The sequence below is a fragment of the Dreissena polymorpha genome, chromosome 11, assembly GCF_020536995.1.
Source record: "Dreissena polymorpha isolate Duluth1 chromosome 11, UMN_Dpol_1.0, whole genome shotgun sequence".
In the NCBI taxonomy this organism is placed as follows: Eukaryota; Metazoa; Mollusca; class Bivalvia; order Myida; family Dreissenidae; genus Dreissena; species Dreissena polymorpha.
In genome coordinates this window covers 59,308,248-59,324,606 of record NC_068365.1, presented here as the reverse complement: position 1 = coordinate 59,324,606, position 16,359 = coordinate 59,308,248, and the positions used below count along the sequence as shown (strand labels likewise).

General features: G+C 36.4%; 1 protein-coding gene across 5 annotated transcripts in view; it reads right to left on the bottom strand.

Moving 5' to 3' along the window:
* The window catches only part of LOC127849558 (baculoviral IAP repeat-containing protein 7-A-like), a 134,847-nt gene extending 118,854 nt beyond the window's left edge, over positions 1-15,993 (bottom strand). For 2 of the 5 annotated variants that reach the window (XM_052382266.1, XM_052382265.1), the window contains exons 1-4: positions 14,497-15,993; positions 13,184-13,344; positions 2,167-2,284; positions 361-696 (exon numbers count right to left, since the gene is read on the bottom strand). In XM_052382266.1, coding sequence (XP_052238226.1) covers positions 361-696; positions 2,167-2,284; positions 13,184-13,344; positions 14,497-15,430 — 1,549 coding nt within the window. In that variant the 5' untranslated portion in view covers positions 15,431-15,993. The remainder of the gene's footprint in view (positions 1-360; positions 697-2,166; positions 2,285-13,183; positions 13,345-14,496) is intronic. The other 3 variants (XM_052382262.1, XM_052382264.1, XM_052382263.1) reach the window with 3 other exon arrangements.
* Positions 15,994-16,359: the final 366 nt, after the last annotated feature.

The following is a 16,359-nucleotide window of genomic DNA, read 5'->3' as shown; positions in this document are numbered from 1 at the left end:
AGGGTTATAACAATAGCTAACCATGAGCAAGAAAAGCTGTGATGATTTGATATCACTGCAACGTACGGATGTGCTTTGTCAATGGATGGTTGAATATGTTTCCAATACATGCAAACTCAGTTTCAACAAAATTTGAATTGAATGGGCAAAGAGGCAACAATATGCGCCTATACTGAAATTTTGCTAACAAGAGACATCCTTTAAATGAAAAATACAATAAAAACAGAATGTGTCATCCCTGATTAGCCTGTGTGGACTGCACAGGCTTATCTGGGATGACAGTTTATGCACATGTATTGAGCCCAATTTTCTCAGAACCAGGCTCATATTTTCACCCATTTTTTGGAAGCACAAACTTACCTGCACTTGAAGTGGAGGCTGCACTTGATGGTCGGTTTATATTCAGATTTTGCAGTTGCCTGATGGTTGGAATATCACGACTGGACAGTTCGATATCCATCATCTCAACATCCTCACTGTCATCGCTGGGATGGGTCACCTGCTGACCGCGAGACGTAATGACCGCCATGCTGTCTGACCGGTTGGCCCTGTCGTCCTGCGGCTGATTGTGCTGGCCCCGGAGAGTGTATGGTGTGTCCTCTGCAAGTCTGGCCTGGGCTTGTGCAGCCTGTCTCTTGTTTTTCAGCTCCTCAACACATCTTCTGATATTTTGGGCAGTGACAAGACTCTGGGCACCTAAACAATGATCAAAACTGTTCAACTTTATTGATAAAAATATAAAAAATTTACATTTCTTTTATTAATTTTAATTTTTTACTAAAATTAAAACATACTCTGAACATGTTGAAACATAACCAAATGATAGTATACACTTTTAAAAAGTAACTTATATTATTCACTGGTTTGTATATATCAATGTCAATGCTGTAATCATGGATTCATATTATAAACTGTAATCCATTTCAGTTTAAGAAAAACATAATCTTATTTAAAATTATACAAGAGTTTGTATGCCATGGGCTTTATCCTTAGTTCATGATACTAGCAAATGCAACTAACACTATTACGTTAGTCAACTTGTGGCCTAGATGTTGACCCCCAATGGCCTCAATTTGGCATTTTGGTCACATGTTCATACAAAGTTCACTTACAATTGGGAATTAAGGCCTTACTTTTACTAAACATTACCAAGTTTCAAACTATGTAACCTTATAAATAAAACAAAGATTCATTTACCAGGTTTCATTAAGACTTTGCAACAAATGTAATTTTTAAAGTGCTTATCAACTTGCTCTTTAAATTGACCTTGTAATCTATTTTCTACCCTAACGAACACACATTTGAAATCAGAATACATGTATAACAGAAAAAACAAGAGCTGTCACCATAGGATGACTTATGCCCGCTAAAAACGCTTAATAGAAGTTATGAGCTTTTTTCGAAACCTAAACGCAGATTTCGAAACCTAAACGCGGACCCTTAGTTCAAGGTCAAGGTCACAGGGGTCAAAATTTGTGTGCGTATGGAAAGGCCTTGTCCATATACACATGCATGCTAAAAATGAAATTGCTATGATCTGAAGCGACATAGAAGTAATAGGCATTTTTCGAAACCTAAAGGCAAGGTGTGACGGACAGACGGACAGTCCGATCACTATATGCCCTCCTTCAGGGGCATAAAAATTGTCACAAAGTTTCAAGAAGATTGGTTGAGAGATGTAAACTATTGCATTCACAAGCTTGTTCAAAATGATCTAGTTTTTACCCAACCAGATCCAATTTCAAACTGGGCCGTGATATCATAAGGACAAATATTTAAACAAAGTTTTGTGAAAATTGGGCAAGAAACATGACTCAAAAATATTGTTGGCTATGTACAAAAAGAGGACAGAAACCTTCCCATGGTGGTCAGGTGAGCTAAAACAATCATATGAGGGTTGTGTCATTTTGTGACTTGCCAGGTATACATGCATGGAATTCAAATTCTGGATATGGTCCTCTCTCTGGGAAAACTGGGCTTTAATGCATGTGCATTAAATGACATGCCAGATTAGCATGTGCAGTCCCCACAGGTTTATAAGGTACAGTACAACACATTTTTCTTAAGACTGGATTTGCATGAACTTGCTTTAAACACAAATTTTAAAACAAATGGAAATTTTAGTCTCTAATAAGCCTGTATGAACTGCAGACCTACAGTACATACCACATGTTTGTAAGGCCTCCAAGACCAGCTCCTGCGTATATCCATAGTCATTCAGTGCAGCCAGAACATGAGGGCGTCTCAAGAATTCCTGGTTGCTAGGAGATTCAACACCAACGGTCTGGAATATACCAAACATTGTTGTCAATACTCATACCACAACATTAATGTTGGGCAAACTAGTGTTGATATGTTGTCAAATAGTTTTCACAAATATCACTACTGGAATCATTTTGACGTTTAATATTTTTCAAAGATAGAGAGATCACGTTATGAAAGCATTACATATGAAGTTTTTTTTAATGTTTTACGCAATTCATACATTTTACCCACCAAGAATTGAAAAGCCATCAGACTTTGGAGAAAAGCCCTTAATATGTAAAAATGTATGAGGTCCAGTTAAATCAGCATCATTCTGGGAAAACTGGGCTTCATGCATTAATATAAAGTGCCATCCCAGATTAGTCTGTGAAGTACGTACATACTAATCAGGGACCACTCTATTTGCCTAAACTGGATTTTACGTTTGGAAGAGACTTCCTATAAACAGCAAATACCATAAAGCGGATAATATTGTCCCCGATAAGCCTGTGGAGACTGTACAGACTAATAACTTTAACCCATTTATGCCTAGCGTCTAGAAAAAAGGCCTTGGCAAACAGCGTAGATCCAGATGAGACGCCGCATGATGCGGCGTCTCATCAGGGTCTGCGCTGTTTGCTTAAACAAATTTCTGTAAGAAATATTCTAAATATAGAAATAAATACATTAGACATCCCTAATTTTGGAAATAAATTGATCCAATTTAAAAGGATGGGAGAGTCCACTAGGCATAAATGGGTTAAGCAGATGCATCAAGTCCAGTTTTCACAGAACGTATGATCAGACCACTACATATAGATCTACCATCTTGTGAGAACTTCTTGTTAAGCAAGTTACTTTTATCTAAATATTGTTGAGTGGTAGGTAAAAGAGAGTTTAGAATAAAAGTATTATAAAAGAAATAATTCAACAAAGGAAAGGATAGGAAATGGACTTCGGTTACCGATAAACAGTGGTAAAAGCAGGTGAGCAGAAGTAAACAACACAGAGCAACTTTGCAATAGAATAGGACACCTGTTACAAGGATACAAACAATTTCTTTAATGCACCAAAGTTTTACTGGGTGGAACAAACTCAGCAAATGTGAATACAACTGAGCAAGGTGCACAAGTTCAAATGCTCATTCCCACCCTTCCACCCCCAAGTTTTTTTTACTATGTCATTTATTGCACTGTGGGCTTTCTCTAACATGAACACTGGGTCAGGGTCATATTGTGGATAAATTATTTATTTTTAATAAATTTAAACAAAAAATCAGCTAATAATTATATTCATTTTCCAAAAATGATCAATGATAAATGTAATAACAAAACAGCATTTTCAGAAAATCTACCATGACATCAAATAAGATTTTCTGAAATTCAAGTACAAGTAATATTATTTTTCCAAACATGTTAATTACATGTAAGGCACACTAAGCTGGGCAATACTCATATTTTCAAATCAATCAATCAAGTGTTTTAAATATTTTTTTTAATTGATCAAAGATGACCATCCATTAATGATATAAAATGTAAAATATTGTCTAATTCACAAAATTAAAAAAATAATCACTGTTTGAGTAATACACTATTATGTGAAATAAGACATTACTCTTAGAATAATTTTTTTTTCAACAAAGAATATAATACAAGTAATCCTGTTGTATTTTTTGTGTCACAACTTATTAGTTAAAATACACTTGCATATATAAATGCATCATATCAATTCACATTGTTTTCTTGCATTCCAAATCGGGTCTGGTAATCAGACCCATTCCATACACAAGAGTGCAAAACTTTCACAAGATACGCCCGTTTGAAGGTTTTGGACAACTTGATAACTTTACCATGACCCATATTTGAACTTGACCTACATATCATCTAGACACAACTTCTGACCAAATTTGGTGAAGATCGGATTAAAAAACTACTTCAATTAGGGAGCGGACACCATGCTTAATGCTTGAAATGCACTTAGTGACCTCGTGACCTAGTTTTTGACCCAGCATGACCCATATTTGAACTTGACCTAGATATAATTTTTTGACACAACTTCCGACCAAATTTTGTAAAGATCAGATGAAAACTTCTTCAATTAGAGAGCGGACACCATGCTAAATCCATGAAATGCACTAAGTGACCACGTGACATAGTTTTTGACCAGGCATGACCCATATGTGAACTTGACCTAGATATCATTTAGACACAACTTCTGACCAAATTTGGTAAAGATCGGATGAAAACTACTTCAATTACAGAGCAGACACCATGCTTAATCCTTGAAATGCACTAAGTGACCCTGTAACCTAGTTTTTGACCCAGCATGACCAATATTCAAACTTAACCTAGATATTGTCTAGGTACAACTTCTGACCAAGTTTGGTGAAGATCAGGTGAAAACTACTTCAACAAGCAAATTCGTTGAATTGGTATCCCCCGCCAACCTAGAGCTTAGTCACAGAAAAAAACATTTTTTCAAAATACAAAGGGCCATAACTCCATTATTAACAGATGGTGAACAATGCCATTTGGCGTGCATCATCCTCTTATCCATATATATACTCTTACCAAGTTTCAATGAAATCTGCCAAAGCACTTCCAAGATATGGCTCCAGACAAAAAAGTGCCGGACGGACGGACGGAAGGACGGACAACGCCAAAACAATATCCCTCTGCCTTTGGCGGAGGATAACAAGGGCTGTTTGTAAAACATGCATGCCCCCCATATGGGCTGACACTTGTAGTTGCAGCCATTGTGTGAATCCGTTTACTGTCACTGTGACCTTGACCTTTGACCTAGTGACCTGAAAATCTATAGGGGTCATCTGCCAGTCATGATCAATGAACCTTTGAAGTTTCATGATCCTAGGCCTAATTATTCTTGAGTTATCATCAGGAAACCATTTAACTGTTTCGAGTCACTGTGACCTTGACCTTTGACCTAGTGACCTGAAAAATTAATAGGGGTCATCTGACCTTTGACCTAGTGACCTGAAAATCAATAGGGGTCATCTGCGAGTCATGATCAATGCACCTACATTTGTAGTATGAAGTTTCATGATCCTAGTGTAAGCGTTCTTGAGTTATCATCCGGAAACCAGTTTACTGGTTCGAGTCACAGTGACCTTGACCTTTGACCTAGTGACCTGAAAATCGATAGGGGTCATCTGCGGATCATGATCAATGTACCTATGAAGTTTCATGATCCTAGGCATAAGCGTTCTTGAGTTATCATCCGGAAACCATCTGGTGGATGGACCAACGGACGGACCCACCGACCGACGGACCGACCAACATGAGCAAAACAATATACCCCCTCTTCTTCGAAGGGGGGCATAATATAGAGCGGACACCATGCTCAATCCTTGAAATGCACTAAGTGACCCCGTGACCTAATTTTTGACCTGGCAATGACCCATATTTAAACTTGACCTAGATATTGTCTAGACACAACTTCTGACCAAATTTGGTGAAGATCACATGAAACTACTTCAATTAGAGAGCTGACACCATGCTAAATCTTTGAAATGCACTCAGAGACCCCGTGACCTAGTTTTTTACCCGTCATGACCCATATTCAACTTGACCTAGATATTGTCTAGATACAACTTCTGACCAAGTTTGGTGAAGATCGGATGAAAACTTCTTACCAGACAAGATCATTTATGGCCATTTTTGACCTTTGAACTCAAAGTGTGATCTTAACGTTGAAGATATCATCGTAATTCTTTCGCATGACACACCGTCCAATGATGGTGAACAAATGTGCCAAATTATTTTAAAATCTCACAATGCATGACATAGTTATGGCCCTGACAAGCTCATTTATGGCCATTTTTGACCTTTGAACTCAAAAGTGTGACCTTGACCTTGGAGATATGGAAGTAATTGTTTCGCATAACACACTGTCCAATGATGGCGAACAAATGTGCCAAATTATTTTAAAATCTCAAAATGAATGACATAGTTATGGCTCGGACAAGCTCATTTAATGCCATTTTTGACCTTTGAACTCAAAGTGTGACCTTGACGTTGGAGATATCGACCTAATTCTTTTGCATGACACACCGTTCAATGATGGTGAACAAATGTGCTTAATGATTTTAAAGTCTCACCGCGTGACCTAGTTTTTGACCCGGCATGACCCATATTCAAACCTGACCTAGACATCATCTAGATACAACTTCTGACCAAGTTTGGTGACGATCGGATGAAAGTTTTGGGACAGACAGACCGACGGACAAAGTGACTCCTATATAGACGGGGTATAAAAATACACCCAGAACATTAAATAAACAGTCTGGGATAAAAAATCACAAAATTATATATACTTCAAGTTTTGTGTTTGCCTTACAATTAATGTAATACAGTGTTCAATAATTTATTGATTACTGTCATCATGTAAGTAGATGTGTGAACATGACAATTTAATAGCTACATGATACAAAGACATGGTCCTGTCCCTTGGAAAACAGGGCTCCATGCCCGTGCATAAGGTATTGTTTAAGATTAGCCTATTCAGTGTGCGCAGGCTCATCTGGGACCACACTTTATGCATTATTAAGATTATCCTTTAAAGGAAATCTGTTCTAAACATAAATTAGTTTTCAGTGGAAAGTGTTGTCCTAGATTGGACAATGCAGACTTTTTGCACATGCACTCTGCCTGGTTTTCTCAGAACGCAGCTCGTCAATAAAACATTTGCAAACACTAAGCTGCAGGAAATTACAGAATCAATAAATGCTTCACAGCAGCTGTGGCATTTAGGAAACGTCTATATAATTGGCTTTTGTTATTGAGCTATGTAGCTTTATTTAAGGATCATACACAATTTTGATTGGTCAGTAAAATATTTGATAGGCAATTATTACTTAATATGTGATATGTTTTAACAGAAATCAAAACATTAATGTTTATTGGATATAATTCAATTAAATCACTGAATAATTATGATTACTATTATTATTAGATTAGCAAGTATGAAACAAGGGCTGTTTGTAAAACATGCATGCCCCCCATATGGGCTGTCAGTTGTAGTGGCAGCCATTGTGTGAATACGTTTTTTGTAACTGTGACCTTGACCTAGTGACCTGAAAATTAATAGGGGTCATCTGCCAGTCATGATCAATGTATCTATGAAGTTTGATGATCCTAGGCCTATGAGTATTCTTGAGACATCATCCAGTAACAATTTTACTGTGTCGAGTCACCGTGACCTTGACCTTTGACCTAGTGACCTGAAAATCAATAGGGGTCATCTGCGAGTCATGATCAATGTACCTATGAAGTTTCATGATCCTAGGCTTAAGCATTCTTGAGTTATAATCCAGAAACCATTTTACTGTGTCAGAGTCACCGTGACCTTGACCTTTGACCTAGTGACCTGAAAGTCAATAGGGGTCGGGTCATCTGTGAGTCATAATCAATGTACCTATGAAGTTTCATGATCCTAGGCATAAGCGTTCTTGAGTTATCATCCGGAAACCATTTTTCTAAGTTGAGTCACCATGACCTTGACCTTTGACCTTGTGACCTGAAAATCAATAGGGGTCATCTGCGAGTCATGATAAATGTACCTATGAAGTTTCATGATCCTAGGCATAAGCATTCTTGAGTTATCATCCGGAAACCATTTTACTGTTTCGGGTCACCGTGACCTTGACCTTTGACCTAGTGACCTGAAAATCAATAGGGGTCATCTGCGAGTCATGATCAATGTACCTATGAAGTTTCGTGATCCTAGGCGTAAGCGATCTTGACTTATCATCCGGAAATCATTTTACTGTTTCGGGTCACCGTGACCTTGACCTTTGACCTAGTGACCTCAAAATCAATAGTGGTCATCTGAGAGTCATGATCAATGTACCTATGAAGTTTCATGATCCTAGGCGTAAGCGTTCTTGAGTTATCATCCGGCAACCATTTTACTATTTCGGGTCACCGTGACCTTGACCTTTGACCTAGTGACCTCAAAATCAATAGGGGTCATCTGCGAAACATGATCAATGTACCTATGATAATGAAGTTTCATGATCCTAGGCGTAAGCGTTCTTGAGTTATCATCCGGAAACAATTTTACTCTTTCGGGTCAATTTGACCTTTGACCTAGTGACCTCAAAATCAATAGGGGTCATCTGCGAGTCATGATCAATGAACCTATGAAGTTTCAAGATCCTAAGCCTAAGTGTTCTTGAGTTATCATCTGGAAACAATCTGGTGGACGGACATACGGACGGACATACGGACCGACATGTGCAAAACAATATACCCCCTCTTCTTCGAAGGGGGGCATAATAAACAGCAATATAATACTGCATCTAGATACATATGTAGGAAATCCAGTAATGAAATGAGTTTGTCATCTTTTCCATTTATATTTAGGCAATATTGGTAAAATCCCTGTACATTCTCATTAAGTTAAATCGTTGCAGTGCCATGTACAGTTTCAAACCACACACACAACGTTCCTTTGTTCGGGGGCAAGTGTGTGTATGTGGGGTGGGTTGGGTTGGATGATATGGAGGGGGAATTGAGCTTAAGATCAAATAAATTGTGTATAAACTGTATAATGTTTCTAATTTGCCTTCAGATTGCAAAAAAACAATGTTTAATAAAAGCTCCAATAAATGATGTAACATATCAAATATCAAAACAAGTCAGCAACAGTCCATAATTATACTGAATACAATTTAATCCGGTTAAGATCTTACTCATTCGTGATTGCTCTTTATAGCGATAAGATCAAATCATAATGGATAGCAAACAACCTGAACAATCAACAAAGCACACAATCCATTGTTATACCCAACTACATGTACATGGATATATTTGTAAATAGATGATAATCAGCTCAACTATTGTTTGGCTCTGAGACTATGGTATATGCAAAAAGTAAAGTTTTAATGTAATTTTAATCCATAGAAGTTGACAACAATAAGTTTAAGTTTACTATTTCATATTATATTACCTGCTCTAATCAGAGAATAAAGCCTGTTACCAGGAGAATCGATATGGCATGTCATACCGTATTATCTGAGAATAATTTTCTTGTAAATTATTGATAAAGTCTGGCATTGACATTGGCTCTATGTTCTAAGCATACAATAGGCATTGAACGTGTATTCATAGAGACTAAGAGAGAACATTCTGTATTTCTGTAAAACAAATGTCAACAAGCAAACCCGTTTGATATCCCCCGCCAATATGCTTCTGGACACAAAAGTGTTATATTTGACACTCAGCTAAAAAAGCATTTGTTTAAGATACAAAGGGCGGTAACTCCATTATTAACAGATGGTGTACAATGCCATTTTGCGTGCATCATCCTGTTATCCATATATATACTCATACCAAGTTTCAATGAAATCCGCCAAAGAACTTCCAAGATATGGTTCCATACACAAAAGTGCCGGACGGACGGAAAGACGGACGGAATACGCCAAAACAATATCCCTCCGCCTATGGCGGTTGATAACAAAGTAAAAGATCTTTAATTGTATTGAAATTCTTTTGTATTAACAGCAAAAAAAATATATTGTTAATTTTAAACAGGATCCACACCATCGGCTTCTTTTAACTGACGAAATCAACCATATGCAGGAATTATTCAGTGTTTGCCACAAAAATTAACTTTCTTCAATAGTACAGATTAAACACGAGTCCTTGAAGCATTTTAATTATTTATCTCAGGCTTCTTTAAATCAATGTTTGCGCCACATTCTGAGAAAACTCCCAGAAATGACTGTTTATTCTGCACAGGCTAATTAGGGATTAAACTTTCCGCTTTTATTGAACCTTTTGCTTAAAGGAAGTCTCCTTAACAAAAATCCAGTCTAGGCGGAAAGTGTCGTTCCTGATAAGCCTAACCCTATACTGCATAGGCTAATCTAGACGTTAAGCACATGCATTTAACACTAATTTCATAGAGCTAGACTCATTTTTTACCATAAGTCTTGGAGGTAGACACTACACCAGTTCTCAAGTTCACACTTAGCCGCAACTTCAAATATAAATCTATCTTGATAAAGCTTATACATTATGTAACAATAGTTACATTTAAGCATTTATTTCTACTTTAAACGCATTTAAAAGTTGAGATTTATAAGGCTTACAAGAACTGTACTAATGTTTGTATTGTTGAGGATCTTTTCGAACTTTTCCAAGTCTGTGAATAAGAAATACATAGGGTAAAACATAAAAAAATAAATTGAGTTGACATGTATAAAAAAATGGTCTTATTTTCAAATTTCAGACAATTTATAACAATAAACATACTACCAATACAAAGAAAATGAAAGTGTAAACTACTTAAAGCAAACACTGGTGCTAAGTCATTCAATGGTTGAACAAACCTAAGCTAACTATTATAAATTGGATAAATTATAGTATGAATAGCTCAAATATTTGAACCAAAGGGACATGATACAAAAGATCATAAGGTGAAAGAGATAAAGCGGGATAGGCCCAATTTTAACCAATTGATGTAAGATAAGTTTGAATGTACATGTACAATAATAATCTGCCAATCATGATTTGTATCACATGAATTCCATTAGATATTTGTCACTTATAAATTTTATTTGCACTCAAACCTTTCCTTTTAAATAAAGGAATTTCAAATGATAAATTTTAAGTTTAGCACCTTGAAAGCCACATTGAAAATGATACAATTTCTTGAATTAATATAATATTGTATGCAGTTGTAAAGGTAATATGGCTTTTATTAATTAAGCATGATTGAATTTATAGATCTGAACCAATGTGATATTACCGTCATACCAATATCTTGTCTGGCCAATTTGAGTTAAGACAAAATGATCTTTAATTAATACATTTAGGAATATAAATGTTGATTTAATTTATTTTTGTGCCTAAGAGTTTCAACCACAAACAATGCCATCAATATGTGTCATTTATTGACTGGAGACTAGGGCTTTTTTTTATTCTACGGCTGTAGCTTTATACATCCATAAATACAATTTCATCAAATTCATGCTTTTTTCACCTACCAGAAATATGAAACTTACCAATGGAATTTTCTCCTACATTTTGTATCATGGAATTTTCTTCTATCAGTAAGATTGCATTAATGTTATGCCCAAATTTAATTTTCACAAACTGTTTTTCCACATATTTGAAGGCTATGGCCATTTCCCCTGTTTTATAAAAAAAAAAACAAGAGCCTGGTGTGTGTTTGTATTCAAATGAGAAGGAAAATGCCAATTTTTCTAACAGAGAACCAACTGAACATATAGAGAAATGCAGCTTATTTGGCCTTAAGTCTTACACTGCTGTCTTCAGCTTATAACAAGACCAATATGGATTCGCACTTAATAAAATTGAAGTACACTAGGCTATTTACAAGGCACTGTGGCAAGTTTTTATTTTGGTCAATGTTGGGACCAGACTTTTGCCCCTTTCAAACCTCAAAAAAGAATATTTATTTCCCAGATGCTGCCTAAATTTCCCCAAATTCCTAAATGAAAGTGTTTTTATTTTTATTTTATAATTCAGTGCTCCAGCTAGGCCTACATTGAAGGGAGCCCCGCCCTGCCCTCCCGAACCTCCGCCCTTCCCTCCAGAACCTCCGCCCTTCCCTCCCAAACCTCCGCCCTGCCCTTCCTTGGCCCCCCCCTCTGCCCTTAAAAAACAAAACAAAAAAACATATGTTGATTAATAAATCTCTTATTACAATACATGTACATTGCTATTAATTTATTCCTCATTGTAGACATTATATTTGAATTGTTTAATAATAATGGGAATAATATATTCTAACAATTATTAATAACATATAAATTTACATATAAGAGGAAGCATTCCAGAAACGACAAAAAAGCCCCCTTTTCAAATCCTAGCTGGAGCACTGTAATAACATTGAATATTTGATTACATTATTTCATCTCTTTTTCCAGCTCTATGAGTTTAACCTTAGCAAAAATAATTTTACAGAGCACTTTTATTCACTATTTTTAGCATTCATCAGGTTTTCTTTGGCCCAATTTAATAGCCGAAATTTGACTAAATTCCCAACCACTCAACTTTTTCCCAAAATTTGCTAAAAAAAATTCCCAATCGGGGGAAAAAAAATTATAATGACACCACCTTTTTTGCTTTTAAACAAAGCGTAGTCCAATCCGGTCTTGCACAGATTTCAGACTATACCTCCCTTTGGATTATGTCAGCATCATTCGTGAGCCCAATATTTTCCATGTTGTTCAGGCGCTTATTTTATTTGCGATGAAATTCAAGCGTTTTGCGTATTGGCTTAATGGAAAACAAATATGTCACACAATTTAACATATTGCTGGAAAGATTCCTAAGCAAAATCCTAGCCAAAGGAAACGGTTGATTTTTTTTGTTATTAAGCAAGCGTCATTAAATTAACAAACATCGTCAACAAGTACAAGTCATCCGATTAATACGCAAAATATAAGTATCCATCAGTGTTTTTATCACCATTTTGGGGAAGGGACTGGGCCTTTGGATTGAGAATTTTTTTGGTTTTAACTAAAATTGGGAAATAAATGACTTTTTTTTGCTTAAAATGCTTCAAAAGTGAGAACACAGGTGTTTTCAATATTATATTTACTAAGGTTGAACTTATATGGTTGGGAGACGAAAACAATTTTAGATCTAAAAATTTATTTTTTATTTTTGGAAAATTTTCCATATGGAATATTTAGCTCCTATTAGGGAAAAATATACACTTTTTTCCATTGGGAATAGGCCGATTACCGGAACCTATTTTGAATGGAAAAAAAACACTGTCCATACTTCTTAATTTTAGTAAAAACAAATTAATTTTTAACAACCCAAAGGGCTCCAGCCCCATTTCCAAAGAAGTTTATAATACATTGTAAAACTGCATTTCTTCATAAATATAAACTACATAACTACACCTTCACTGTATCGATTCGTCCATTATGATTTTATACCTCTTGATTTCTGACACGTTGGATAAAAGCCTCTCCCTTCTGCTGTCGTACAAAGCCACACTGTGGGAACCACTTTGCATGCTCAACCCAGGGTACATCGTTTGGTTCCCAGTCATAGAGCTGTCCTCCGCACCAAAAACACGTGCAATAATCGCCTTTACCTGAATGAAGTGTTATATGAATTAATACAAAACCTTACCATTACACATAATGAATGATAACAAGATATGTTTTTTCTTTCTAATTGTAACTTACTTAATTTCTTAATCATAAATTGATACTGAACATGGTGGATATCACCCAATATCATGTCCCCAAGATATGTTGCAAGAACATAACAATGAATGATTATCATTCACACATTAAACAATTATGTTCAAAATCACTACCAATGACAAGAATGTGAGAATAATCATCAATAATGGCAAAAAAATTACAAAAATATTGTCGGAAAATAATAAAAGGGCTTCGGCATTGCCTATTAACTAACACAAAGATGCTTCCTGAATAAAACTGATGTGTATGTTATACATATAAATCACATAATAGTCTTTGAACATGAAAGACCATTTTCATACCTTACATGAGCCGCAGCAGTCCACGGTCAGGAGCTACCCTGTCACCTATTACGTCACAAAAGATTTTATTAGAGGACAGAGTAGCTCCTGAAGACCGCAAATTATAGAACAAAATGACATACAATTACAAGGCGCCACATCATGCTAAAATGGGTCTTATGTTGCGAAGCTCCATACCAGCCTGCACATCTATGCAGTCTGCTGAGACCCGTCATTTTCTGCTGTTTTCAGGAAAAATGTTTTAGCTATCTCATTAGCAAACAGTGTACATGTAGCTTCTGGCCAGATTGTTTGGATGTTTCATCCCCATGGATCAATACAAACTAAAGTTTTTCACCGGAAACCACCTAATTGACATCACCTACCAACCCACAATATCTCAATCTAATTACCTAATTGACATCACATACCAAGTTACCAACCCACAGTATCTCATAATCTCAATCTAATTACCTAATTAACATCACCTACATGTACCAACCCACTGGCACAATATCTCAATCTAATTACCTAATTGACATCACCAACATGTACCAACCCACAATATCTCAATCTAATTACCTAATTAACATCACCTATGTACCAACCCACTGGCACAATATCTCAATCTAATTACCTAATTGACATCACCAACATGTACCAACCCACAATATCTCAATCTAATTACCACGCTTTTAACTTAATTGAAAACTTTGTTACATGTACAGGTACAAAACCTTGGTTACATGTACATACCCATGTAGAGCAATCCTGCCGCAGACAGGTCTCTCGGGGTCTGGGACATCTGCGCTGGCCATCCATTGAAAGATCTTAACCTTGTGTTCTGATCCTCCCAGTCGGGATGCTTTGGTTCTGTGATAACCACAGCAGATCCAAGACTTGATGTTTCTGCTGTTCGCGGTGGTTGTAGAGCTGATCTAAATATCTGGCGTTCATCAAAAGCTTGTCTCTGACCTGAAGCTGGATATGCATGTGCATCTGTAGGGTTTGGGTGTGTCACTCGCGCAAACTGACCTGCTGCCACTGTCGGCGCCAATACTGGAATCTTCACTGTAGTGATAGAAGTATTGTATGACCTCTGTTGCGATTGCTGTGTTGACTGAGGTCTGCTTGATGCAGGCAGAGGTATATTCCCGCACTCATATCCAAAAGCTAACGGGCACTCCGGGCAATATTTCCTGTGTTCATTAGCTACAATGTCACCCTGGCTCCATTCTCCTAAGCATGCTCTACAAAATACACATTGCACACGGTCAGATACATGTAAATATATAAACCCATTTTTCGCTAAATCCTCTTTTGTAACATTCGCTCCTTCTGGCCAGTCATGGAACGTTGAGAGACGCTCCCTTTCATTAAAATACTGAGAATAAAAATCCTGAGGATTTGGAGCATAATCCTCCGACGGTGCTCTTAATGGTGGATCAATGGTTGCAGCATTTACGCCTATTGGAACATGACGAAAAGTAGCTTCCTGGTTACGTTCTTTGAAGAGTGACACTTGCTGGGGATTATGGGAGACTTGGCGATGTTGTTGTAACTGGCAATCTTGTTCCAATTCATCTAAATCCAAGGTGTTCAGTGACGGGGTATGTTGGAGACTGTTCTGATAGCTTTCGCTTTCATGGCTTGCCGTACTATTTGAAGATGTAATACTACAGTCTTCCATTTATGAGGGGAAAGTAAAAAATCACAACACCTGTGTATTGTTTTAGTTTAATTTCAGATTTAAGATTTGCACAATCAGATATGAGTCTAATACATTCATGAATCTTAATACAGAGTCACAGGTCTTTGGAAAAGAAAGTGAAATTACATTCATAAATCTTAAAAAGGAGTGGCCATTGCCTCAGGCTTGGGAAAGTTGACATAACAACATACTAGGCTGCTTTAACTATAGGTTTTAGTTAAACTCTCAGTCAAATTAGTAAAATATTGAGAAATGACTACTTTAATGTATACATGTAACTGGTCGATTTGAATGTTTTTAAAAGATAGCGATAACAAGAAACGCCTTGGTTAGATGTTTGACCCTTTTAAGAAAAGTTGCCAACACAACACAAATATTTCATAAACGCAATCATCCCAGTACAGAAAAAATAAAACCACGTGAATTGTGTCGATCTATTTTCAATCTGATCATAAATGATAATGAGGCGAATCCAGGTCCACTAATAAATCCAAAGACTTATCAATATATACTAATTATTTTTACGCGATGTTTACATTATTCTAAATTCTCGGTGTGTAGAAATACCGAAATCCCCGTTATTACCGAAATCCCCCGAAATCCCCAATAATATTTATTATTTATCAAAATACTGCGGATATTAAGATAGAATATTGCAAAATACAATCAATTCACTGATGAAAAAAATGTTTTTATCCATGTTTGGTAGTGAAAAACTAAAATATATACATAACTGTTGGGATTCCGAGTATGAATCCATAGTGCATGTTTTCACAAGCACGATCAGGTACAGAAATCCCCGCTGTAAAGCTCTTCAAGTGTCAAAAAATCATCTGGGTGGCTTTTTGATATTAGAAAGAAGAGGTACAGACAAAAACTCAACAACAATATCCCACTTCTTTTGAAAA